Here is a 27,681-nt window from a genome sequence, read left to right as displayed (position 1 = left end):
AAATGTCGGGTCATTGATCAGAACGCTCGAGTACTCAGTTGAAGATTGTATTGCAGTAGAAGCCAAAGAAGACTCGCTCAGAAGGAGAAATGAACAAAACGTGAGTAAAACGAAAACAGAAGACTGGCATGGCGCGCCCTTCTGACAGCTCGGCGGAAAACCCTTAGCTGCACCAACCAGGAAGTATCTTCCCGCTTCAAGTGTGTTGTTCTTCTGAAATGCCCCGTGCTAAGGGGCGCCTTGGTGCAGCTTAACGGTCGCCCCGAACCCAAAAGCCCTCGGAGCGCGGGGCCGGTCCAAATCGTCTTTTTACATAAATATCGCAGAGGTACCTTTTTCGCTGTGTGTGTTCAGGCCCGACCAATCAATCCCAGCCTCCTCGCCGCATTCAGAATCATCCCCTCGCTCTTTCATGTTGACTCTTGAGAGGCAACTCGCTGCTGGAGACCACTGGATCCTCTGCTAATGATCGCTACCCAGGCTGGGGTTACTGCTTTCATGTCTTGTATAAGCGCTGCACCCCCCCCATCCCCATCCCCATCCCCCACCTCCACGGATATCAGCTGTACATCGCGTTCTCTACGGATACAATGAGTGTGATTGAGAGGCCCTTCGGAAAACAACCGCTGTATCTTTCTGGATGATGGATGTTCTCCCACGGCGTCGTCCTTGGTTTACTAAGAAGCCCCGACTGCACGCTGCATACACGTGGGGCCTTTGTTTTAACCGTAACATCACCGTCAGTGTGACAGATGTGAGGAATCGGTCGACCCGCGCCGAGACGAAACTTTTGAAAGAACCCGGCGGCTGATTTCCACATTAAGGCTGATTCATGCTCAAGTTACGTACGTAAATAGCAACATCTGTTTCACTGCCCACATCCCTCCCTTGCGCGCCTTATGTTGCCATGGTTGTCAAGTAATTTGTCCACTAGAAGGCAGTGCAGAGTTCACTGTAGAGTTCTGTTTCAGACAATCACAAACATGGCAGAAGCGGAAGAACCAGCGATGTGTGGAAGGGGAATTCTTTTTGCTAGCCATACCGATGCCGTGTCGTCGTCGTCGTCGTCTTCTCTGCTCTTCGCACTTGAGCATACAACTCTGCCCCCACGCGACCTCTGGTGGCGCTGCTCCGTTTGATGGTTTAAGGTTCGTATATGCAAACTCCCCCAAAAATATACTGGATTACGCATGAAACGGAGGATGTGCATCAATATTTTCGCAGAGGGACAACTTTAAGTCTGGCTACGGCTAGCTCTTTTGACTTACTTTGACTTCAGTGGCGTTTTCACTGAAAAAGTATTTCCATTCCCCCCTGCAGTTAAAAACGTTTTGCTTGGGTCTACAATTAAATATTCTGTGATGAGAACTAAATAATTTGGGTTCGATGGCACTAAACCTTCATTTAAATACAGATGTTCAGGAATTCTAGTTTGAGTGCCGCGGGTTTTTGTTCACTAAAGCTCCTCGGGGACGGAGAAGCTGCTCTTCCCCAGCAGTTATTTAAATCATTCTGATGTTTATTTGAAAGAGGTGGCCATGTTTGGTCCTGAGCAGCCGTGATTTCAATTGTATCTGGGTTTACACTCGTAGCCCACAGTAGTTTTTACCGTCAGTCCGTTCAATAATATGGTTCCTTTTTGTAATTGCTCTAATAAAAGCCACGCTAGCAGTTAATTATTAACTAGCCTTTTATTTGAAGCTATCCTGGGAGGCAGCGTTGTGATTTAGCTTGCGTTTGGGTAAAACACCTCGGGCCCCGGCGCCTTAAAAAGTGCCGGACCCTCCTGACGTTCTACCGCGTTAACAGCCTCGCTTTGACACAATGGAGCCAAATCTTTTGTAAACGTTAGCCTATATGCGGCGTAAATATTTGGCAACTTCAAAAACCTAGTCTGACATTATTCAGAGCTCGAAGTGCAACTTTTGAAATGAGCCTGTTTTCCGACACGTCGTGATTTTTGTTTTATTTTTTTTGTCACCATGGTTACGTGAAATATTCCAAACAGGTATTTTAATTTCATATATACATTGTTTTGGACTGCAAACCCGGAGAACATCAGTCTAAATCTACGTCTGAGTCCCGGTCGAGAGGCACGTTCGGGCACATACGTTGTTTGTAGAAGGTTACGGGAGGAGTAGCCTCTCGTAGCTGAAATGAACACAGAGAATGACAATAAATGGTTACATAACAAGTCTACCTCCGTGCTCAGGCTGGTCGAGGCCAGACTACAATCCCCACGGCAGCTGCAGAATCCTGAGCTAATGAATGCGAGCCCGAAGTAAAAGGACGTCAACCAGCAAATACACTGACATTGGTGCATTTGGACAGGATGGGAACAAAGGACCTCAGTTCCCAGAACCAGTTTAGCTAATACTAATATACAGGCAGGGTCTTTTAACAGTTGCTTTGTCATTATGCGATGTAGGTGCTTTGTGATTTTTGGAACTCACTTCTTGTATCTGCAGAGTGACATTTTTGAAAACTGTTATGGTCACTGGTCAGCTGTGTTCTTGTGACTTGCGACAAAATGGACAGAAGGAGCGAGAAATGGAGTGACCCAAGCTCTTCAGCTGCACTCCAGGTTTGCATCAACATATTGGCATCAACATATAAGTACAAAGTTAGCGAATGGCTGGGATTCTGACACGGTGAAGCAGTTCAGGTAGAAAATACAAAAACTAGAACCCATCTGAGAGTTACTATTCCCACCTCGCAGAACATGAGTGCAGTGACAGCTTAGCTTTCCATGTTGTCCGTGTCGTTAGCTACTGTGTAGCTAATGGCTAATGTTGCTAACTGGTGTACGATGCTCACTCCTCACTCCATGGCTGCATGGAGATTTAAACTTGAAGATGTGGAAATGGGTATAAGGACGTAGATCCCCGTTCCTCCTTCTGGGAGAGGCCGTGCAGCAGTTTTCACCAGAATCTGGATTCGTCCTTGGTCCGGCTAGTCATGCTAATGGGCTTTTAAGCTATAAGCGCAATTTCACCTCTCATAGTGACGCAAGAAATAAACATAGGTGACGGCGCCTTGTGGTTGCTGTAAATATGACAAAGTGGGAACTTTAATGGCAAAACGGCGTGTTCTTACGGCTCCGCGTGAGCTATTAGCTTCTGCTAACACATATTCCTTGAGGATCACTGGAATTCGTGACTCTAAGATCTTTATGGTTTCAAACAATATAAAATATATTTTTCTAGCAATTCTGACTCTAGGAGGAAAGACTCTCGGGGCTTGGCGGTCGAGCGGACCCACGCCAGTTGTGCACATGTTTTAACACAGTTGCTAACAGCTAGTGTTACACAGACAGACCGACTAGCGGTGCCAAGAGTCTCCCTCGTCTCCCGTTACCTTCCTCTTCGAGTTTCCCCCGCTTATACAATTTCCGGATCGGCCTCCCGTACTTTAATCCGGCTCAGGAAACGCCGCGGCCACCGGGCCATACGGAGCTCGATGGGAGGTAACGTTCGAACCCGTTAGCCGGAAACTAACAACCGTTCGCCCCGCCTTCCCGTTGGATTCTTTAATCCGTTAAATACTTTTAATCCAACAGGAAATGTCATGCTGATATTTTTTTTATCTCTTGGCACCGAGAGGTGGTTGATTTGTACCTTCCTGTCTGATGGGCCGTGATTGGCCGTCGCAGAGAATCCGTAGCGGTCGCATCTCCTGCCGGCCGAGTCGAACCGTCTCGTATCGGACGACCATTTTAATTAGCTTCGAAATTGACCGCGTGGTCGCTGGTCGGGGGGGGAGGGGGGTTTATAGCCCCCCCTGCGCCGGCGATGAGAAAACAGCCTTTGCAAGCAATCTACATCTCTGAGGTGCCTGAGGCGGCCGGCGGTGGGGGGGCAGACGTGGATTCAGCACTGACAAGACACGTTTGTGGCGCGGCTGCCTGATCCAGTGATCCGGTGAGATGAGATGACGCGGCGTGAAGTTTTCATAGATTTTCATCTTCCGGTTACAAATTCTCCTTATTCCACGCTTGTTTTGTTTCTGTCACCGCATCGCTATGCATGACTTTGCAGTTTCTGGCGGGAGATCTTTCGAGGCCGAACGTGTTTTCCCGAGATCGTTATTACGTCTGGTTATATTCGAAGGCCGGACGTTCTTGTGTTTACTCTGAAACGTCTGCGGTTCGGTTTTAATATCGGGGTGTCATCCCGGGGCGGGACGCCAGTTCGCTCCCATTTCAGGGCTTCTTTCTGATAAATCCAGCCCGGCGTCGTCCTCCTCCGACGCAGGCTCAGATCGCGCTCCGTTCCCTCCGCCGGTTTCTTCCTTCTCCGAATTCAATCCAGCGCCGCCGCCGCTGACATGCTCGCCGCGTGACATCGGCGGTGCTATGACAACAGCCGGCACGGCCTCCCTTTCATTCGCCGGTCCCTTCTGCCTCGTCGTCGCGGAGGCTGATCCGAATTATGCACGGAGACGGCGACCTCTCAGCCCCCCCCCCCCCGATCAAATTAGGATTTCTCCGATCCCTGCTGTGAGTCCTGCACAGATTTTTTGCAAAAATGAAACAATTATTATTATCTTTTTTTGTCAACCGGCCGTGCAAACAGGACATTTCCAGCTCGTGGGGGGGTGGGGGGGTGGAAGGGTAATTAGCAGACAGGGAGGGAGCGAACATTCCTAGTTGGCTGTAGGTTTTTGAGTTCAGGGTGAGAAGAGGGGGGGGTTTGAAATTGAATGAAGGAGAAGCAGGCAGGAGGGAGCGGAGTGTGAAAGAGTCAGCAGAAGGAGGAGGGGGGGATTTACAAACAGTCACTCCCCCCTCCCTTCCTGCCTTCTCAGCTCCTCAACTCATCCCGGCGCATAGGAGTCAGTCTGCCGCGGACCCGCAGGAAGGAGTATCAGTAATCCCCCGCACGTGGAAGCTCTCCGGATTCCCTCCGATGCACGGGATTTCCCGAGACGGACAAAAACAAACAAACTCGGAGTGACGCTTCCCCGGCCTGGACGCGAAGTAAGTCACCGTGTTTCCCTCTGCGGTGTTTTCTTCAAGCAGAAAGCTGCAGACCTTTTGGCTGTAGGGAGTTTTACTCGACTATCCGTGCTTTCTCCGCGGGATCGTCTCGCAACTTTTTTCAGATTTTTTTACGCTCTTCCAGGATTTCCGGTGTGTCTTGTTTTAAGGTAACCGGTTACCCGGATGGGTGGGGGAGGTTTACAACCCTTGCCGTTTTTGGGTGGGGTTTCCCCACCTCGTGTCTCTACCTGTAAGGCCCCCCCGGGGGGGGGGGGGGGGGGGGCGTCGCGCCGCCCGCCGCTCTCCGCCGGGACAAAAAACAATACAACATGTGTCCGCTGTCATTGTAATGACAAAGCCGCGGCCGCGGCAAAGCTGGTGGGGGTTTTTTTTTGTGATGCTGATAGCGAAGAAACAGCAAGAGAGAGACAGAGAAGAGAGAGAGATGATGAATTGCAAATGCAGAGAGATGGTCAAAGTCAAGGAGAATTCCCAGAGCGCGTCCTGGAGGGATGAAGGCCGGGGGGGATGGGGGCGGGGGAGACTTTATGATGTGCGGGTTCATTTAAAAAAAAAAAAGCCTTTTGTGTATGAAAGGCTGTGGGAAGAAAGGGGTGAGAGTGCTCATCTGGTGTCATAGTTATGGAAATGTATTGACCACTTGAGGCTCAGCGGGACGGGAGGTTAAACCCCGCCCCCATTCCGTCCCGTCCTCCTCGGGGCGACCCGGCATCTCGCGAATCCCCACAACGCGCACATTATGATCGGAGTGAGCGCAAAATCCACGATCCCATTTATGATCTGGCTATGGAAGTCACATGGAGCGCGGTCGTCGGCCTCCGAATTCCACCTAACGACGTTATTCTCCGCTGAAGGAGGGAAATAATTGCGGCGGTGGATCGGTTTGCATGCTTTTTTGTCATAAGCTTCCTTTTAATTGAAAGGAACAGTGTGCGGCGGAACAAAGGTTACATTGTGGATTTGCGGGTTGGCAGAGTTCATCTGAGATCAGCCAGCCTCTCAGATACTTAGCTTATTAGAAAAGTTAGACTCGATGTGTAAGTGCACATGAAAGAACGACCGGGCGCCGCGGTAATTGTTTTATAATCTGCCTGATGCCTCGCCGTTTGATCCCCCACCTGAAAACCAGCCGGGGGTCGGGAGGTCAACACCCCCCACCCCGGAGTCCGGGCCTTTTAGCGCTCGCCCTTCCGAACCCGCGTCACGGAACGCGGTTTTCCGATTCCCAGATCCGCCCGCGGGTCGGACTCCTCGCGCCTAATGCGAGTTGTTTTTCCTTTGGGCTCGGGAGTTTTGTTTTTTTCCATTCGAAGATCCGCAGCCGCCCCGAGCTTCATCCGCCCAAGATGTGTTTACCGGGAGTTCGGCGCCCGATGAACTTAAAATCCGCGAAGCTACGGGAACGGCGTGCGGCGCGATGGTCACGGCATCTCGCCGGCAGCCGCTCTGACTCTGGGTATCGGGGAAATATCAATTCCATTTCACGGAGTCGCTCCATAAAGGCCAGTCCCTGGACAGTTCAGACCGCATCAGCTTTAATGTTTCGGACTCAGGCAGTGATATTTTGCTTTGATATTTTGCATTCGAAAGGTATTGAAGGGGCAGCACCTTCTGGTCCGGGTTTACTTCCCGTCCACCGGCTCCAGATACCTACCTCGCGGCGGGAATGTGACTTATTTTTAACCGCAGCCCGTGAAGAAGGCCTTTTACTGGCAACCGTGATCGGGACCGCTCGGAGCGAACCGACCCACTTCCTTACTCGGCCTTGTGTATTCGAGCGTGTCGGGATCCAGCCAGGCTCCGCTCGGCTGCACAAGGCAACACGGCGAGGATCTGCTCCGGGGTCGTCACGGTCGAGGGGCGACTTTTTGCGCGGAAAGGATGCACGTCGGCTCTCGAAACGATGGGTACTCTGGGAGGAAGCCGTGGGAATCCTCTAATTTCCTATTTCAACACCTCTGTCCCCTCTCAATGCTTCTCCTGAAGACTGGAGTCTCCGTGTCAACCCAGATGTGCAAGTTGGACGGCGCGCTCGCCGCGCTCGCATGAAAGCGCCGCCTGGTCTTCCCACTCGCTGACCTGGAAGCCAATGTGGGAGACGATCGTGAGCGAGGCCGGATTTGGAAAAAACGCCTTCCCGGAGCCGGGGTTCCAGCTCGCCGTTTGTTCTGCAGCCAACGGCGAGGGGGGTTTCGGTTTGAAGGCACGTCAGCTGCCGCGCGGAGATCGGTCGAAATCCCTGCGCGCCAGGCGGCGAGCCCGCTCCGCGTCCGAAGACGTCGACATCTATCCGGTCGTGATTCCCCTCATATCGACGGCTGGCCGGCTGCGATTACATCTGATTTTTATTTAGCGGGGAACGATCGTCAAACCAGCTGCGCGTCTGTTGAGCAATCCTGCGGCGTGCGCACCCTTGAAATTTGAAAACACGCCCGATCACAAACGGAAACGCCCGACTGTTTTTCATCTTACAATGAAATTTCCCCCTTTTTTTTTTTCTGAGAAGTTTCAAAACCGGGGGAGTGTTTTTCGTTTTAATTCCCGATCGCTACGGGGTCGCGGCGGCTTCGGGACACCCACGCGGCGGCTTTCGAGGACGCCGTCAACTTTTCCGACTTAATCGCTCGCACTCGTCGCCGCAGATCTATAATTTCTCTTTACATCACCCGCCGCCGACTCGTAAGAGATAATACCCCCAGATGCACGCGCCGTTTTTCCACTGCAAAACACCAGATGGTTTTTCAGGGGGCGGCCGCGGTTTTCCCGGCGCTGATACCGCCGATCACAAATCTATAATCATAAAACTGTCAAGCACACATGCTGCTCTTGTGCGGGGCGTTCTCGAGGCGTACGTGGGACCCGGGCCGCGGACCCGAAGGACCGTAAACGTCTGGAATGCGAAGCATGTGGAGACAGAGTGATGCTCGGCGTTGCCGGGTGGGGGGGGGTGGACCTTTCCACTGACAGCCAGAGGCGATGAGAAGGTCAGCTTGAGAAAGTCCACGTTGATGCCGCCATGATATTTTCCCGCAAAGGCGGCGCGGAACGAGATTGCCGACCTTCTCGGGGCCGGCGATTGAGTTCTCGTGCGATTCCCCGCCGTCGCTGCCTGACGGGAAGCATCCGATCGGATGATGTAAGAACATGAAAAGTAAAGTCTGATCGCTCGGAGGTTAGATTAGCAGATATCGGGATATGGATTATCACATACTTCCTGAATTTCAGCCCGTCAGACTGATTCAAGCTCTGATATTGGGCTCGTTTTTTTTTTGTTTTTTTTTGCCCTGTTCTATCGAACAGAATTGGTTTTCCCATCAGAGAGAGCAGAAAGGGTTTTTGTGTTTCTGCATAAAAGGAATAAAATTTGAATAATCCAACATTTGAAAGCAGCGTTTTGGGTGAAACGTACAGCGTAACTGTAAGAAATGATAACAAAAAGCAGCTATTCGAACTCTTTCGGGCTCATAATGGTCGATACTGTGATAAATCTTAGGCCAATAGCTGTTTTTCAATGCAGGGATCTTTTGCAGTTCCAAGAACCTTCTCATTAACCGTGCTTTTTTTTTTTTTGTTTGAAACCAGGGACCTCTATTCCTAGAAGCATTTAGCTAATTCTGTCAGGGTCTTTCTACGGTTCAATAGGAACTATATGATGTAGGTTCTTGTTGGAACTAGTAAGCCTTTCAGCATTACACTGAACAAATGAATGAATAGTTCTCGGACTTTTCCGTCCCGAAAAGCGGCTACCGACTGCATGGTCTGGTTTTAGAAGTTGTAACATAAACTTTTGTAAAAGCAATAGAATGTCCCCGCTTGAAATCTGGTATTTTTGTGTCTTCTTTATTATCACGTAGACGTAAACACTGATACTTGTACAGTAAAGTACGAAAAAAAATCTCGCCGACATCGGCTAATTTATCGGAGTTCTTCCCGTAAATTCACCGCCGTATGAATTTTTCCTGAAAATAAATAAACAAACGTCAGTAGATAAGATTGCCGGTTGGCCGTCTCCCCCGGTTTGCTGCGTTGACAACAAAGATCCCTTCCCCCCCCTTTGGCTCCTGAAGTCAGAGGAGCCACCGCGACCGCAAGCTGAATCCTTCACCCCCCACATCTCCCACCGCAACTCCCGCCTCCCAGCGCCCTTTTGTCTTAAGAGCGGTCTGCGGTTAACGCACGCCTCCAATTACCAGCTGTTTAAGGACTTCAAAGATGGTCAATGGGGAGTTGAGGAGCAGGATGTGGTGCCGGCACACCTTGGCTGTGAACGTCAGGAGGCAAACAAATAGATGGCGGGGATGAAAGTAGCGCGGCGCGGAACGACAACACGAGATAAAAACTCAAAAGTCGAAGGAAAACAATCCCCTCCCCTCCGATGTTGCCGTTGTGCCCTGTCAGCAATTTGTAAAAGTTTGAGAGAAATATCCAAGCAGCTCAAAGCGTTTTTTTTTTTAGTTTTCGTACCAACGAAAACCGGGAGCTTCTTTGATGAGAAGAATTACGGTTTTGTTGACCCGGTAAACCTCCCCGAGGACAAACGCTGCTGCTGAAGCGGTGACCTCCGCACACGGCTGCGGGGCAACAAGTCACACCTAGCCAAACGGCACCAGCTGCTGCCAAGAGGCGCCCCACAAAATCAGGGGCTATTGATGCGTTTGAGTCCCATCAACGGTGTGTGTTGTGTCTGCGGGGGGTTCTCGGGTCATAGTGAATTCTTGTTCTGGCAACTGGACTTGAATTTTGAGAGGCTTCTTCAGACTGGAGAGGTTTCTCGGGCAAGGGATGAAACGTCTTCATGTGAAGAAATTTAAGTTCATGAATGGTTTCCCACTCGGTCTCAAGCGCATAGCTTTAAATGATAGGTGTCAAACTCTGGCCCGCGGGCCAAATTTGGCACGCACTGTAATTATATTTGGCCCGTAAAGCCATACCAAATGACTATTTTAGCTGGCTCGTTGGTATAGGCTACAGTGCATGTACCGCTAATTCTACAAATCCCAGAATTTTCTGCTGTTGCTTTGGCACTACAATCACAACAGGGCCCATAAACGCCCTCTCCTCTGTGTGCAGTAGTCATAGCGACCTTATGCTAATTCTGGCATCTTGCTACTTAGGCAGAAAACAGGATTTTGTATGGGTGCAATTTTAAGTTATATATTGTACCATATTAAGCTATGCTTGTTCCATAGTTTGTTTTTAAGCAAAACTTGTTTGGGCTCACATCAAAAGGTTCATTGTTATATCTGGAGGAAGATTTTTTTCAATAAATATCAATGTTGGCCCGCAACTCTGTCCCAGTTTTGAATTTTGGCCCACTGTGTATATGAGTTTGACACCCCTGCTTTAAATGGTCAGTACTTTTCATTGTTGATGCATACAAAGACTCTCAGGCCTCTTGTTCGCAAACCTATTGACCTAAACCTACTGACCAAATGCTAATCTGTCTGCGTTATCGAAGGAAGTGACGAGCAGTTCGAGTCAGCGCCAGGTTAGCGAGCATCGCTACACTTCGGCCATGTTGAGGTACATTTTTGCTCACACTACCTGTACGTGTACATCCGTGTCAAACATCACCATCCAAACACCTCCCGCGCGTTGCTGTGAAGCAACAAATCCACGGCAATGGACGGCAGTGCAGAGTTCGCTTCCGAGTTCCGTTTTCAGACGACAGAAAGGAGACCCAAAAAAGAGGCAGGACAAGCGGCGTCGGAATTCTTCTCCGCGGTTAAACCGACGCAACGTTGTCGCCTTTTTCCTACACCTTTCGCTGTCCGACTTCAGCACAGCCTTTCGTTTGTTGCGTTCGGCTACACATCTGCTAGCTTCCCATGAGCGCGCTCAGTACATATGCCGATTTAACGCTGAGCGTAAAACGCGCCGCCCTCACCGACAAACTCCCCAGTACGTAGAATTGTAACCCTACCTACAAACATCTACGTCTAGACTTGCCAGATCTTGCACCTGCCGCCTGATGTTTATGTGTGTGTGTGTGTGTGTTGTGTTAGTGTGTGTGCGGGCATCCCCGAAGGGCCGCCCTCCTGCACGAGTCCCATTACAGCCGGCCACCTGAGCCTCTAATGACTGGGTCAGTCGGCTTGCACGGCGCAGCTTTTAGAGTCTGATGAAAATGGCAGCGTGATTTGCGATCCTCTTTGAAGAGCGGCCAAAATATTTTCTGCCTCGGATTGTATATCATAGATATGTATAAATAAATGATACCACAAATCTTCCAGAAGAATACTCATCGAGGTATTGAAATTGAAAGGCTGCCTCTCGCCGCGTGATATATTTCCCCTGCGATTCGGCACGATTTTTACCAAAAAGGAGACAAACCGCCGTCGGTATATTTGTTTGTTTGTTTCCGGGGCTGATGACGCACCGACGCTGCACGGAAACCCAGTTTTCGCTCATTAAAATCACAGATAAGCGCTCGGATTGTAAATGCATGTCACTTGAATCGCCGCCGTAGAAGAATCCGGCTTAAGATCGCAGATGGAGTTTGGGGATTGAGCGGTTCGGGAATGTGAGCTCTTGAGGGGCGCACCTCTCGTCCCCTCCGTCTACCCGTGTCATTATCTCCCAGGACTGGAGTGTTCAGATTACAGGGTATTTTGTCGGAGCTTGTAACGACCCGGCCCGCCGCATTCTTGTCTTTCACCGGTAATATACTGCTCAAAAAAATAAAGGGAACACTTGAACAACACGATATAACTCCAAGTCAATCACACTTGTGTGAAATCATAGTGTCCACTCAGGAAGCAACACAGATTCATTTTGACTTGTTTTAAGGACATTACATCAACGTTGGATCAGCCTGGAGTTTGTTTTTACACTTTAATTTTGAGTGGGATTCCTAATCCAGACCTCCATGACAATTGATTTCCATTGATCATTTTTGTGTGATTTTGTTGTCAGCACATTCAACTGTGTAAAGAGCAAAGTATTTCATAAGAATATTTCATTCATTTAGATCTAGGATGTGTTTTTTTTAAGTGTTCCCTTTATTTTTTTGAGCAGTGTAGTTTAAATAACAGGACTGCGTCGACCTCGATTCCTGTATCGTCCGTCTGCACCCCCCTCTCTGTTTGTCGCATTTACAACCCGTCGGTGTTTTATCAACGGACGGCGGCGACGACCAGGTGTTTCACACCCTTGTTTTTTGCGAGGTCAGTTTTTTTTTTTTTGTTTTCTTTTTTTTTTTTTCGGCCACGGGGAAACAGCGCTTCCTCCCAACGATACGGCCAACTTGGGGATCTAAAGGAGAAGAACAGGTGGTGGTGGAGGGAAGGAGGAGGATAGGATTTTCTTTTGTTCCTGTTCTAACAAGCTCAAGTATTTGTCAAATATACGCTGAGCCTTTAACTGCTCCTTAATAACAAAAGTATCCGGGGAGCTCACCTGACGCATATTTTGGGGATGACGAAACGGCACCGCAGATGGGATGTACGTCCGCGGGACGGGGCTCTCCGAAGAGGGGGGTTCGCTGTAAATCAGGGTGCGAGCGTAAAGGCTTTAACAGTGTCGTGCAGCAATAAAGATCAATCCTAGATTGTACGTGGAGTCTCTGTCTCTTGCAATAAATCCAGATTTTGTCCGCTCGGGACTGAGACAAAACTTAAACATCTGGGTTCCCCCCCCCTCCTAAATGTGGAAAAAATCCGACCAGGAGAAGAAATATTAACCCCCCCCCCCGACACACACACACACACTCCGTTTGCGCTGGTTATTTATGAAGCCGAAAGCACCTGGTGGGCGGCGGAAGACGAAGTAAAACGATGAGTGCGTTTTCGCCAGCGTTGCACCGAGCGAGCTACGCGCTAAGCGGCGTTAAGACCGGGGGATCTTGTGATTCTGAATTTGCTCCCGGGCTTTTTTTTCCAGTCACGTAAGAAGAGAAAATACCCCGTTCCTTCCCGGGGGGCCGAGCTCAGGTGAAGTTATGTTGTTGTTGTTTTTTTTTTATTTTTAGCCCCCCCCCCCTCCCCAAGCTGCAGCCTTGCTGATCTTGCACCACAATTAATCTATTCTTCCCTCCCGCTCCGTGGGCGCTTGGAATCTCCTGCGGTTTTTCAGGCTCCGCTCAGGGGCCGAGACGGATGAATCCTCGGAAACTCCTGCCGTCCCGCGAGGTGACCCATTTCCGTGGGTCTACGCCCCGCGGCGTTTTCCGAGTCCAATAAGCGACTGTTTCTTTATTTACTTATTTTTTTGCTGCCATAGTGAATAGGTAAGTTGTTGACACGGGCGCTATTCTTGTACTGCGTTTTTTTTCGACCCGCTGAGTTCTCGCGCAACCTGCTGCCGTGAACGGTCTGTTTTTCGACCCCGGCGTTTCATCCTCGTGCATTAATAATGATGAATTTGGAGCATCGGCGGCGCAGCATGTCAGAGTACATAGCGGCGTGGAGTTTGAGTAACTTTCGGAGTTACATAAATAAGGCAGAAAGCCTTTTGTATTTTTTAAAAGTTTGGGATATTTACAGCCCCGCTCTTTGCGTTCTCCATTAGCGAGGCTCCTCCCGGTCGATATCGAATACGTCCTGAACCAGCAGCGACTGCTTTTTTTTTTCTATTATTACCTTGAGAGATGGAAAAGCAATGCTTGCCGATTGACGGCGTCTCAGTTCGATGTGATTTATGAAATGGGAGCTAAATTCTCCTACTGCAAGCTTGGTGGTCCAAGCACTTCTGTCTGTTCCAATATCAGAAAAAACACTCAGATCTGTACCTTTAGACTTCCAAACATCTCCGATAGCATTAGTCGTTTTTGCGCCGTATGAACTTTTTGAAGTTCCTCGAACCTTTTCAGGAGCTAGACCATCTCTTCGGGAATATGGACAACAGTCATTTTTTGGATGGAACTTGTTCCAGGAACTAGCCTCCTCCAGTGGGAACCTTTTAGTTTTGTATTCTCACGAGCGGTAAGGGCTTACGGTAGGGACCGGCCTGATCTGAACGTCTGTTAGATGCACCTTGAGCTCCGCGCTAAAAAAGAAAACTGGCCACAAGAAGGGGAAGACGATACGGACGCACGGTGAGCGAAGGTGCCGTAGCGTTCTCGTTCTTCATGGCAGGAAGAATTACCACGGACCATCAGTTGGCTTGAAGGGTTTTATTTCCTGCCTGCATTGCTTTGCCGTGTGAGGAACCCCTCTGTCAGCTAACGCCGCTCTTAGTTCGGACAAAATGTTGATGTTCCTCCGCGGACCCTGAAAACCCCTCTGGGTAGAAGACTTCGGACCTCTTCGTCGGTTCATTTCTTACTGTTTCGCTCCTTTTTTTTGGCAAAAACAGCTAACCGGTGACCACATTAGTTTTTAAAATTGACGCTCTGCAAGAAGTCTCTGGTTAAAAAGACCTGAAAAGGTTCAAAGAACTAGCAAAAACTTCCTACCGTCCAAAAGTTCCTACGCAAGTTGTTATTGTTTGTGTCGTCTTCATGTTCCGTGCGACGGTTTATTTTTGAGCGTGGTGCTGAAGGTGCGCCTCGCCGACGTTTCCGTTGGTCCCTTATCGCCTGTGAGGATGCAAAACTATAAGGTTCCCCAAGAGGAGGGCGCATCCTCGAATAAAATTTGAGCTGGTGAGCTCCCAGAAAAGCAGCTATTGAAATCTCTTGCGTCTCTTGCAGTTAATTTGCTGATCTGATAAGTAAACTTTAAACTTCATTTCGTTTACAACACATCGGCAACATTATACGACCGCGTTTCTGTCGAGCGCGTTCACGATCCTACCCGTAATTTATATTCCGGGTTGCGTTTGTTCGCTTGAAATGAATGGAAATCCCATCAGCTCAGTCCAAGGGCCAATTAGCATATGTTACTAGGGTGGCACGCTTTCAACAGTAAACAAACAAGTTAAATAGGTCCGTGCGACGTCAACAAATGCGTCCCAAAAAAAAAAAAAAAAAGCGCGGCTAGCATGTTGTTTTTGTTCTTTTAAGGGTGTCGTTAGCCGACCAGGTGGAGCGTTTTATGTCGGGGCACGAACAAATCGAGCTTTCCTGTTAAATCCCCAAACACGGCGGGGGGTCGCCCAACTGTTCCGGGCGCGAGGAAGGCACGTCCTTGACGACTTAAGCCCCTCGTCTCTGCTTGAAACCACTTAATTCATTTCCAGCCAATTTGGCACCGCGCCGCAACCCGGGGCCGAGACAGCCGTCCTCGGTTATGAGTTTGGGAGTTTTTTTTACGAGGGCCTCGGAAGGCGGACGGATACAAGACGTTTTGTCTCTCGCTAGAATGACATCTGCAGGGCTCTCGGCTCAACTTTGACCAGATGCACATGGAGAAAATAAGAGGGCTGTCAAGCATAAACAGACCTACTGTGTGTATATAGGGATCTGTCTAATGTCTGCAGTAGCATGCCTGTAACTCCCCCCCCCCCCCCTCCCCAAATCTCATTTACAGTAATGAGTGCACTGGCATTTCATTGTCCTGGCCGTCGTCCTTTTTTTTTTTTTTTTTTTTTCTTTCTTTTAACCCCCCCAGCTATTATAAAAACAATCAAATATCCCATGCAGTCGGTTGCGGGGTTAAGCGAGGACGGATGGACCTGCCGTCGACATCAAAAAGCGCCGTGGCGACCGGTGAAGGGGATGGCGAGGGGCAACATAAGGTTAGAAAAATGGGGTCGGCACCGGTTTATGTAACGCCGTCGTCTCTTCCCCCCGTCGCCGAGAGCATGCAGCCGGGCTGATCTTTGTTTGCTGCACACGCGACTGCACCGCAACCCCCCCCCCCCCCCAAAGGGCCTGTCCTAAAAGGACGGCAGGCAAACATTAGTGGCAGCAGACAAGACGCGTCCGAGCTCTCGTCCCATCTGTCGGCGTTCTCACGGCCCGGCCTAAAAGTTAAAAAAAAACAAAAAAAAACACGCAACCCCACCCCCATCTGGTCATTCTCCCACTCCTCTCCGATGCTGGACAGGGTGGAGCGGTCGCTGTGTTTCACTTCAACTATGAATAACTCCGGTTCGCTCAAGCTGTCACTGCGCTCATATCAACATTACGCACTCTTCACTTCACACAATCTCCTGAGCACGTTCAAAAGGGGCCCGAGCGGATCGCTTCCCCCCCCCCGTCAGACTGATTCGGATGTTTTGCTTTTTCCGGCCGCACCAAAGCATTCTCTCGCTTGATTTATTTTATTTTCCCAGAAATGCGAGAGATGTCAAGGCTTTTGTCACGTTCTCATTTACCCTAGAGAAAAGTCGTCCGGATGAAATTTGCTGTTTCACGTGCCGCATTTAGCACTTTTGCTAGTTCCTTGAACCTTTTCAGGAACTAGGTCTGAGTTCCTAGAACCATTTTAGCTGCAACACTGAGGCGGGTTCTTTTGACGGTTCCACAGAAACTCGTATGACGTAGGTGATCGCGAGAACCAGACACTTCTTGTGGACTGCGAAGTCAGATTTTCACCTATTATTGTAACTGGCCGGCTGTTTTCTCGCAACAAAATGGACAGAAGAAGTGAGCGACATAGAGGTCCAAGCACTTCTGGCCTGCTACGCCACAGAAGGGCTCCCAGGGCTTGCGGAGGCACGTAAACATATAGTAGCCAGTTAGCTAACGCCAGGGTTTTTCAGTGAAGGGAAGGGATAAAAACACTTAAACCCATTTGATAGACCTGTTCTGTCTGAAAGCTACTATAGTTCCTATGGAAGCGTAGAAAGCCTCTGCTTAAAACGGTTCTCAGAACTGAGGTCCACTGTTGCTGGTTCCTCTGCTGTTCGAACGACGGAGAAACGGCCTAGTTCCTGAAAAGCTTCCAGGAACTTGGAAAGGTTCCTACACTGCACTAGCGGCTGTTGCTTTACAGTTCCACTGTAACCATTTTGACGTATAAGTGCTTGGTGAGTTGGGGAACTCATAAGCCACTCCCATTTGCAGGTAGTTCCTGCGGATCTTGTCCATCAATTTAAAATGTTGTCTCTTCCTGCCTGTGCCACAAAGCGTCCATGGAGAATGGGAGTTCCTAGAGCGAAATTTGAGCTGGATGGTTCCTAGAACAGAGGTCTTAGAACTTTTCTGCGGCCGACTAAAAGAACAGATGGTTAATATTCTCGGACGCAGAACACGGAACATGGTGGCAACTTCTTCCTCTTCTTTACTGGTGTTTGTTTTTGAGTGTGGCGCTTCAGTTGGCACTTGCGTCACGCCGGTCCACTAATACCGGCGGTAACGCAAAACTAAAAGCCCCCCCCCAGATGAGGCTAGTTCCCAGAACCAAAATTCACAACTGCTTGGAGTCGAAACCGCTCTGTCCGACGGCGGCCACTGCGACACGGCAATACAAAGCAAAGAAAGCGTAACTTCTCATGTTCACAGACAAGCATAAGAGGTTCCTCATGGAAATGGTCTCTCACCTGGATGTGTTTTCTTTTCAGAGCTTTCGGACAAGAAGAGCATACAGTCTGAAGGGACCACGATGAACAAGATGCCAGAAAAGTGGTCTTTATCCTGCAGGTGGGTCAGATTTGCAGTGTGTTTCTGTCAAAAACCGTCTCACAGTATTGCCATGTTGTCCCCATGCGAACTGTCTGTCTTTCCTCCCCTCCAGCCTCTGAATCATGGGAAATGTGGAGAGTCAGAACGGGGACCATGCCCTCTTTGGTAATGAACGTGGCTATTTGTCACGCAAGCATATGTCCAGATCTCTTCGCGTCTCCAACAAGCAGTCCAGGCGCGCTCGACATGCCTCGTCGGGGAAGATAGAGCACAGGAACTCCGAGACGAGCACGCGCTCGAGTAGCACCCCCAGTATCCCGCAGTCCCTTGCCGACAATGGTCTTGAGCCCTTCAACGAGACCAACATCCTCCCTGACTTCGGAAGCCCCATTTGGGTGGACCGCGTGGCCATGAACCTCCGGCCCGTGTCCTTTCACAATGAGCTGGCCAGCCCCTCCGTGCATATAAACGCCATGAAGATCACCCTGCCCGGTCCCACCGCGGAGGAGGCGCAGGACGAAGACGCCTACGCCGGCGAGGTGACCTACCTGCAGAAGGCCCGGGACGGCTCCAAGGAGACGGCGGGCTTTAAGAAGAAGAGGTCCAAGTCCGCGGACATGTGGCGCGACGACAGCTTGGAGTTCTCCCTGTCCGACCTCAGCCAGGAGCACCTGACCAGCACGGAGGAGATCGTCGGCGCTTCTCACGAGAGGGACCTGACGGACTGCGAGGGCCACCTGCAGTCCAGCCCGGCCGACTCCACGGACAGAGCGAACTCCCTGGACGAGCTGTACAGCCAGAACGTCCCCGCGCGCAGGCAGCCCCACGGCCGCTACGCCAAGTGGCACGACGCCGGCCGGGCCGTCGGGGAAGGCGAGGACGACAAGATGCTCTCGCTGTCCGAGGAAGACGGAAACACCTACAGCGCGTACACCCTCCCCTGCCGGCGTTCCCACTGCCTCTCGGAGGGCCTGAGCGGCCACCAAGCCGCCTTGTGTGCCAGCATGCAGGGCAGGAGGGCGCAGACAATACAGGTACGGCATCAAAACGTGGTTTTATAGGAACTCGTCTACACGGGAAGTAGGAGGTCATTTCCTCTGTCCGGGAACTGTAAGCTCGCGCCGACCGCTCCCACATTCGAGAGCTCTACCTTGCAGAAAAGCACCGCCTAGTGTTGGTATCTGCTAAAGGGTACTTAAATTGTTTCAAACGTGTGAACCCAACAAATTAATATCGTATTTATTAATCGTGTGAATGTTAAATTGCTAACATGCAAGGGTTTGAGAAGCTCCAGCTCTGTCAGGGTCCTTCTTCTCTTTGCGCTCTTATGAGAAGCAGAGCGGATTCCGAACTGTCTGAATCACAAATAGATTCCATAAATCCTCCCCTTTATTGGGTAACCGATTCTTTCCAGATTATTGCCGATAGCGCAGACGATCCGCAGCGGAAGCAGATTATCTTTTCAAAGAAAGACGGTGTCGTTTCCTCGTAAGAACGGTTGTTTTTCTGCGTGGTTCGGGACGAGGGGAGCGGGGTCCCCCCCCCCCCCGTTTGAAATGCCTCAACCTTTTGTTATGATAATGAGGGGAGGCCCGGGTGAGAGCGTAACAGTAAAAAACGTGCACGGTGGCCTCGTCGCCGCGGGGCGCCGTCGGCCCCGTGATTCGGGTCATGTGACCAGATGAAGATACCGAGCTCGGCGCAACCCCCCTTCATCTCCCGGGAGCCCTCGGCCATGTGGGCAGGAGAGGGCAGGCTACACTCCCGCAACTGCAGAAGCTTCGCTGCTGCGAGTGGAGCGGTTTTCGCTGAACTTCGGGAAGGAGCTGCAAATTCACGCACCTTGAAAGGCGGCTTTTTTTTTATTTTTAAAGACCCCCGATCTTTTCGGCGGGACGGATGCGGAGCAGGACTCGACCCGTCGGAGTACTTCGCCATGCCGTCTCACCTGTATTGTGCTTCTGCTCCGGCGCAGGACGTCACGGCCGGCGAGGGCAGCGAGTACGACGACAGCGGCATCGACGGGGTGACGGCGGAGGCGGAGCATCAGTCCCGGCGCTACAAAACCATGTCGGCCTCCTTTTCCATGTGCTCTGCCGCCGGGAGGGCCATGTTCGCCGGTAGCGACAGCGGCAGCAGCAGCGGTGGCGGCGGCGGCGGCGGCGGGGCGGCCGAGTGCGTGCAGGGCGTGTACGAGAACTACCGTCAGGAACTGGAGATGAGCCCCTGCCAGGCGGAGAGCCTGGAGGAGGCGGGGTCGGCCCTGAGCGACGAGCAAAGCACCATGAGCTCCACCTACCAGTCCGATCCGCTGCTCAGCGTCGCCCAGGGGATGGTGCGCAAAGCCGGGCGTCTTGCTGTCAAGAACTTCCTCGTACACAAGAAGAACAAAAAAGTGGAATCGGCCACGAGGCGCAAGTGGAAGAGCTACTGGGTGTCCCTGAAAGGTTTGTCCCGCCTTCCACGTAGCCGTCACATTTGTTTTTCGCCTCGTAGCGCCAAAAAGACCGTAACGCGCACGCGACATGATACATAATACACGCCGTATGCGACGGCTTAAAGGGACAGCGGAATTTTCGCGCATACAAGCAGAGGAGACGTCCGCCTTCTCTTAAATGCATAGAACTGAAAGGAAGAGCGGCGCTCGAACACGCACAACTCACGCAGAACTAAAAGATACATTTGAAGAAGTCGCTCCAAGAACCTTTTACTCGAGACTCGCATTTTTATGTAGATGTTTGGCAGAGTTCGAGCCGGAGCGGCCCCTGTTTACAATGAAGTCTGGGAATTATCTCAGAGTCGGGCCTGTTTACTGGAAGGAGACGTTTCTTTTAAGTTTCCTTAATGCTTTCTCTTGGCGCTCGGAGCCCCTCTTGAGAAACGCCATTCAGGTCTCGTATTTGGGAGAAAAGAAAGCAGGCATTCTAGTATCGGTCACACCTGAGAGGTCTGAACGATCCCGAGCGCTTCGGGGCGAACGGAGACGAACGCATTAGAAATGTCCGTTTCTAATCTGTCGGAATTTGTTTGGAACCCTCCGACGCGAATCCCGCCGTTCGATGTCGCGCCGTCGGAATCAGATCCCCCTTCTCCCCGTCCTCGTGCCAAGTCTGCCACGCTGCACTTCTTAAAGTCGGCCACTGGAGAGCAGAATTAAATTGCTTTCCTAAATCCAGCGCTTTAAAAATAGTCGGGCCCCTCGTCGTCGGTCCAATTAGAAACCGGAGGCAAGTACGCTTTCATGTAGAGGAAGATGATGAGTAAAACATTCCCTTTTTTTTTTTTTTTTTTTTTTTCAGGGTGCACTCTGTTCTTTTATGAGACCGACGGCCGTTCGGGGATCGACAACAGCAGTATTCCAAAGCATGCCATCTGGGTGGAGAACAGCATCGTCCAGGCCGTGCCAGAACACCCCAAAAAGGACTTTGTGTTCTGTCTCAGCAACTCCCTGGGAGACGCTTTCCTGTTCCAGGTAAGAGCGGTTTTCAAATGTCATCCCGTCGATGAATACATGGAAATATTCCAAAACGGGAGGCGCTAAACAACGATCCGTGAGCCGATGTAAGAGGCCGGACGTTCTGTTTTCTGCGCAGACCTGCAGCCAGACGGAGCTGGAGAACTGGATCACCGCCATCCACTCGGCCTGCGCCACCGCCGTGGCCCGGCAGCACCACCGCGAGGACACGGTGCGGCTGCTGCGCGCCGAGATGAAGAAGCTGGAGCAGAAAATCGACATGGACGAGAAGATGAAGAAGATGGGAGACATGCAGCTGTCGGCCGTGACCGACACCAAGAAGAGGAAGACCATCCTGGATCAAGTGGGTCTCCAGACGTCTCCCGGTTCTTCTACATTTTCTCCCAATACAAACACTTACAGCTCAATTGAAATCCCTTTTTTTAATGGATTGAAAACCAGTTTCAGACCCTCGAGTTGCCTTACAGAGACCAAGACAAGGCGTTTGAGCCTAAATAAGTTAACGGAGAACGTAAACGTAAAGGTGTAGTCGTCTAGTCCTGGACTCTCCTCCCCTTCCAGGTCACAGGTGGACCAACAGCCCCACAGAGGCTTTGTGAAGTAGTGCCAATATTTCTACACTTCTCAGTTTCTATTCGTTCTTTACCGGTTTTCTTTCAAGGGCTCATTTATACTTGAATTTCTGTCCGACCCCTGCGTTCGTTTCCGCCGTAATTGGGCACGTTTTCTTGGCAAGCAGTGTAGCTCCACCTGAAGTCATGGGGAGGCAGTGTTGTGCAGTATGCTCAAGGGCCACCAGCCGAAGGAGCAGAGAAGATGAAGACAACCTGGCGTCAGTGTGATCAGGGAGAAGAATTCTCCGTCCACGCGCCGCCGTGAAATTAACCATGAATGCCAGCTCCTCCACGATTGCCTTATATTATACGGTCTTAAGTGTACCGTAGAACTTGGGAATTGGAAGTGAGCTCTAGACCACTTGTAAAATGACCAAGCCAAAATGATCTACCAACGACAAAAATGCAAAACATTTTTTTTATTTGTACAATGTATGTTGATTACCTTGCATAACCGCATGAACCGATATTGCTCAACACAAAATAATTATGTACATTTTTTGTCATGACTTGCACTGAGTTGAATCAGCCATGGATGCATAGTCCGGAGAGTAGCGGCCTTATTAACCATGACGGGACTCATTCGGAACAACGCTGCGGTCAAGCCTTTCGCTTTTTAAGTATGTTGTGTGAAAAGTGACTGCTGTACGGGCAACTGGGATTTTAGTTCCTTCACCTTTCTCTTTCTCAGCTCGCCGTGTTGAATTTTCCATCAACGGTACGAAAAATGCAGCTCCAAATTACCCTTCTTTGGTTTTGGGATGGTAGACTGGCAGATGAGGCACTTCGAAAATGTCATCGTGAAAGAAAAGTCTGTAGGAAAGTGATAAGTTTTTGTCTTCTTTCTTGGTCCGGCCACCCCGTTTATTTTACCCCCTGTCTTAAGTTTAAGAGAAAAAAAACGAGGGCTGAAAATTGGAGGTAACTTGCTGACTAACTTGTTAGCTTTGCTGCACTTTGCGCCGTTGTTTGCACGTGTGCAGTGACGTCAGGGTCGGAAAAAAATCAGATCAGTCGAGTGACGGGATGGATGACAGGCTGACATCTATTTTTTTAATGTCATGCGATCTACCAGTATTACCTTTGCAATCGATGTATTGAGCACCCTTGCTCTAGACCCTTCACCATGAGACTTGTATGCCCAAGAAGATAGAGTTGAGTTGCTTTCAGACTGAGACAATGCTGCACAGAATCAAATTTAACTAGTCTAACTATGATTAGAGTGGCAACTTTAATTCAATTTAACTTTGCAAAAACAAAGCACTGCTCCGGTACTTAGCATATGAAGTAGCTTGACATGGGGGCTGACCGTTGCTATTAGCAATATCGCACACATTTACAAGTGTCTCAACAGTTCAAGTGGTCCATGCATCTCAAATATAAGCAAGACTAAGATGGACCTAAAGTAAGTAAGATGTACTTGAGATTCCGCTGTTAGTTGCATTTTCCGTTTTTGACCTGTTTGCGGTTTACGCCGTCGGCTCCACGGAGTCGTTTTCCCCAGGAGTGATAGGACAGGGCGCCTGTCGGGTCAGCGGGTGCATGTTCAGGGTGTTTCCATGTGTTGGGTTTCACAGCAGTGAATAGATGCAGGTCTGCTCCTCAGAAAGCCTCTGTTTGCCAGCGGAATTTACATTATTGTTTCCTTCGGGTCTCCGGGCGACTTGGCAGGAAACGGGGCTCTGAACCACGGCGCTGTCCGTCGCTCCAACGCCAGCGCAGCACCGTGACCGGGAACGGACGGCCTAGTAAATAAACACACTGTGCTAATGCGCCAGTGAAGAGTTGCACGCTGCCAACAATCTGAAATGGCACAGGATTACTTAAGCCCGAAACCAAACAGCGCAAGCAAAAAAACGTGAAAAGAGTTAGTGTTACAAACCGCATTCATGTACGTCCAGTTTTATTTATCAAATGCTTCACCGCCGAACTGGGTGAAACTTCCTCGGAGACGTGAGGTTTTTTTTTTTTTTTCCAGCTCTCAATAACGAACCGGAAAAACGTGGAGGAGTTCCGCGAGAACATGGAAACTCCGAATTGAACCAGAAGCCCTCATGCTGTAAAGCGCTAACCGTTGTGTCACCGGTTTCTCGTCGAAATCCTCGCGGAAATGCTTGTTGCTGGTTTATACATCGCAACTGATGCGCTCTGTCTGTGTGGCTCCGCAGATCTTTTTATGGGAGCAGAACCTGGAGCAGTTTCACATGGACCTGTTCCGCTTCAGGTGCTACCTGGCCAGCCTGCAGGGAGGGGAGCTGCCAAACCCCAAACGCCTCCTGGCCTTTGCGTCGCGGCCCACCAAGCTGGCGATGGGTCGACTGGGTATATTCTCGGTCTCCTCCTTCCACGCGCTGGTAAACATCCTCCTCTCGATTCGCCGTGTCTGTTCCACGCAACCAATTTGGTTTTGTTCGGGCTCGGTTGGCGGAGCGGGTGTCCAACCGGTTGGAACCATCACGCCGAAGTAACCTTGGGCGAGTAGGCGAACTCAAAGCTGCCACCTTGTTAGCGCCTCGCAAGGTAGCTCTAGAGTTTGAGACTAATCGCCTTCATTCGGCATTCCAGGTGTGAACTGAAGTACCCCAGATCAAAATATTTCTTTCTCAAGTTGCTGGGATTTAAACTTTAGTTTCCAGAACCATGCTAAGAACAAGAACCAATATTTTTAGAGCAAGAGCACAGCGTAACCGGAGAAAAGCGCGCTGCTCCCTGTTCTCGGAAACACCGAGTACTTGTAGTATCGCCTCTTCCGGGGCCCATCGATTCCAGAAAACCAAAATAAATTGTGTCAAGCACTAGCTTTTGGAGGACGACTATTGTTTCGCAGCTGCGGCCTCCCACAGCTGTACTAGGGTCGCGTGCCCTTCAGCGAAAAAAAAAAAAAAAAACTGTAAGAGAGGAAAACGTCTGTTTGATTTTTTTTTTTTTTTTTTTTTTTTTTAGAGCTGTGCTCGCAGATACGCCAATGTTGCGGAGTGGGTGGGATATCTGACGAAAGAAGCAGCTTTCCAAAAGCTTTTTCCTCTCCTTTATCTTTTACCAGCTCCTCAATCCGATCTAATGTGGTCACAAAAGGCAGGATTAGCGTCGGATGATGAGCAACATAGTGCAGTTTTATTTCCTCAGTCAAGTCGGATTTTATTTATATGGCGCCAAATCCCAACGCTGTTGTCTGAGGACACTTTCCATGTCTGGACCATACTCTTGAAAATCATTTCCAGAAACACAACATTCCCCCATGAGCGTGGAAACACTGCCGCCCTTTTTGGAAAGATCTGAATTCAACATGGGTGGCCTTCTGCCTCGACCGGTTTTGGGCGACACGAAAAGAAAGCGCAAGAGAAGGACAGAGCCTTCGGGATAAATAAAGTTGTTCTTATTCTTAGAAACCAAAAGTTGGAGGGTTGGGAGCGACAGGCATGAATGATCTATCACTAACACTAACAGTTACATGCTAATAGCTTAACTGCTACGAGCTTTGATATTCATAACGAAAATAACAATGGTGGGCGTCTGGCAAGAATGCTGCAGTAGTTCAGGAGAAGATACCGAGTTGATATCGTGAAAGTCGTCCATTGGGATGTTTCTAAGCAGAGTAAGCCTGTGGTAGCATAACTAGGGTTTAGCCCTAGCTAACCCTAAGCCAGTGTTTCCCAACCACACATTAGTTTGCCGTGGGAGATCATCAGGTGTGCCGTGGAAAAATGCCCACTTTCACCTGATTGGTCCGAAAATTATTTATCCAACGCAAATAATGTGTCTTCCTATGTCTATGTGGGCAGCGCGCCCATTCCATGGCACCGGGTAGTGAATTAACCTGTGCATCTGTGTATCAGAGTGATTAGTGACGCTTTGCGTGATACATTTTTGAAATAAAAAGTACTTGTATCTGCGTAAACAAACAGGCAGCGTTGTTGAAAACTACAAAGACGAGTGAGAAAGCAGTGAAAGCTGCTATAAAGTTGCTGAACTCATCTCTAAATCCAATCGTAGCAAAACATTAATACTACCTGCCGGCAAAATCATTGTAGAAGAAATGCTCGGCTCTGGCGTTGATAAAGAAATGGCCAGAGTTGAAATAAGTTGAAATATTGACATTGAAATAAGTGTTCTGAAAAAGTTGCACTACTTGACGAATCGACAGATATTAGATATATTAGATTTCACTCTAAGTAAATTAAGACTACGGTTTCATTCTAATTCGTTAAAAAATATTTTTGGCATATTTATTTGGTGGTGTGCCGTGTGATTTTTCTAATGTAAAATATGTGCCGTGGCTCAAAAAGGGTTGGGAAACACTAGGCGACTAAGGGGTCACACATTTTAAAAGCATTACCTTCGCTAACTGTCGAGATACGAGACGCGTATCGATCATATAAATATCACGTCTAGATGTTTCTCCCTTTTATTAAAAGCCCCAATAAATTTGTAGCCCCTGGTTTGTGTCAGAGCCCTGACCGAGCCGCGCTGTCTCGGCAGGTGGCGGCTCGCTCGGAGACGGGCGTGAGGCGACGAGCCCACGCCATGTCGCGCTCCTGCAGCAAGCGCAAGAGCAGGTTCTCCTCCCTGTGGGGCCTGGACACTACCTCCAAGAAGAAGACGAAAGGCCACCCCACCATCAACCAGGTCAGAGTGGTTCCCCCCCCCCCCACATCCTCAAACTTTCAACCCGGACCGAAATTTATCCGAACACCTTCGTGACCCCGCAGGTCTTCGCCGATGGCGACGAGCTCGTGAAGAAGCCCGCGGACGGGATGTTTGCCGATCCGGCCAAAGCGCTAGCGGTGAGTCAACATCATTGACGCTGAGCGCACTTGACCTAAATGTTTGGTTTTAAATTCATTTTCTAGTAAATACAATATAAGAATATTTTTGGCTCCGCAGAGGGAAGAGGGAGCGGTGAGGAGCCTCCCGCGGCCCGGCTCCGAGAGCAACATCTGGGCGCCCGACCACCTCACGCCCTCTTGGGTGTGTTTGCCCAACGACCAACCCGTGCTGACCATCATCCAACCGGGGGAAACGGCGCTTTGTGTTCTGGAAACCATATGCAAGGTAACCCCAACTCACTCCTTCTGCCGCTACTTCTTATTCTGACCGTCGCAGAGCGGACGGGTGATGCCGTGCCTTCTTCTAACACCACGCCGTCCTTCCTCAGGCTCACCAGCTCGACTCCACCAAGCACTACTTGCGGCTGAAGTTCCTGATCGAAAACCAAGTGCAATTTTACATTCCCAAGCCGGAGGAGGACGTCTGCGATCTGGTACATATTCTTTACCAAATTCATGTCGCACTTTGTGATACCGTAATTTCCGGACTATTGAACATACCTGAATATAAGTCGCACTGGCTAAAAATAACTAAATGAATATTCGCGTACATATATAGGCCGCATTTGCGTGTTAGCCGCAGGTGTCCATTTTGTAACGTGGCATATTTACACAGAAAGACGTAACACAGAAACCTTTTATAACTCTTAATTAAATACATATCGGTGACATCCACAAATACAGCTTTTTTCCAGTATGTAATTTCCTAAATGTTTTAATGGCATGAAGCTTGTGAGCCCCAAAAAAATCCATAAATTAGCCTTATCATTGTTTAAGCCAGGGGTGCCCAGACTCTTTCGCCTTGTGAGCTACTTTTCAAATGACCTCGGGAAAATGATCAACCTCCACTGAAAATGATGAATATATACATATTTATACATCTACTGAGTGTTCTTAACACAAAAAATGTTTGTGGATCTTGCAAAACTGTATGAACCCTTATGGCACACTACAACAGAGTACTTTTTTGGTAAATACCCTCATCTGATGACTTGAATGGAGTCAGCAGCGTAGTTGAAGTTGGCTTTGAGAAAAATGACTCCCGTAGTGACAGCCGGGATTTTCGTTCCTTTACCTTTTTCCTTCTCAGCTCACTTTTCGGAGGGAAATCGGTGTGAAAATGCCGCTCCACCTTACTTGTTTTCGGTATAGCGACGGCAGATCGGCAGATAAGGCGAACGCACTTTGAAAATCACATACTAAAAAAAAAAAGTCCAATTCCCGTTCCGTACGGAAGTGATACTTTTTAGTCTTTTTACTCGGTCCAGCTCCTCCACTCATTTTTATACCAATAAGTTTAGAAGATATAAATTGGA

The 27,681-nt window shown here is 49.6% G+C and overlaps 1 protein-coding gene across 2 annotated transcripts in view; it reads left to right on the top strand.

Annotated features, from left to right (window-relative positions):
• The window catches only part of LOC147224191 (rho guanine nucleotide exchange factor TIAM1-like), a 60,033-nt gene that overhangs the window by 10,616 nt on the left and 21,736 nt on the right, over window positions 1-27,681 (top strand). The window contains exons 1-11 of one of the 2 annotated variants that reach the window (XM_086164113.1): window positions 4,845-4,978; window positions 17,390-17,468; window positions 17,563-18,484; window positions 19,426-19,897; window positions 20,750-20,922; window positions 21,044-21,268; window positions 23,708-23,893; window positions 26,019-26,165; window positions 26,249-26,323; window positions 26,424-26,591; window positions 26,695-26,799. In XM_086164113.1, the coding sequence (XP_086020239.1) occupies window positions 17,573-18,484; window positions 19,426-19,897; window positions 20,750-20,922; window positions 21,044-21,268; window positions 23,708-23,893; window positions 26,019-26,165; window positions 26,249-26,323; window positions 26,424-26,591; window positions 26,695-26,799 (2,463 nt within the window). In that variant the 5' untranslated portion in view covers window positions 4,845-4,978; window positions 17,390-17,468; window positions 17,563-17,572. Of the gene's footprint in view, window positions 1-4,844; window positions 4,979-17,389; window positions 17,469-17,562; window positions 18,485-19,425; window positions 19,898-20,749; window positions 20,923-21,043; window positions 21,269-23,707; window positions 23,894-26,018; window positions 26,166-26,248; window positions 26,324-26,423; window positions 26,592-26,694; window positions 26,800-27,681 lie in introns of those variants that run through there. The other variant, XM_086164112.1, reaches the window with a different exon arrangement.

Source organism: Fistularia commersonii, chromosome 18 (assembly GCF_037954325.1).
Source record: "Fistularia commersonii isolate RoL2024-O1a breed Wild chromosome 18, RoL_Fcom_v1.0, whole genome shotgun sequence".
NCBI lineage: Eukaryota > Metazoa > Chordata > Actinopteri > Syngnathiformes > Fistulariidae > Fistularia > Fistularia commersonii.
Note: the sequence above shows the minus strand (reverse complement) of the source record. Positions and strands in the feature narration are given on the sequence as shown.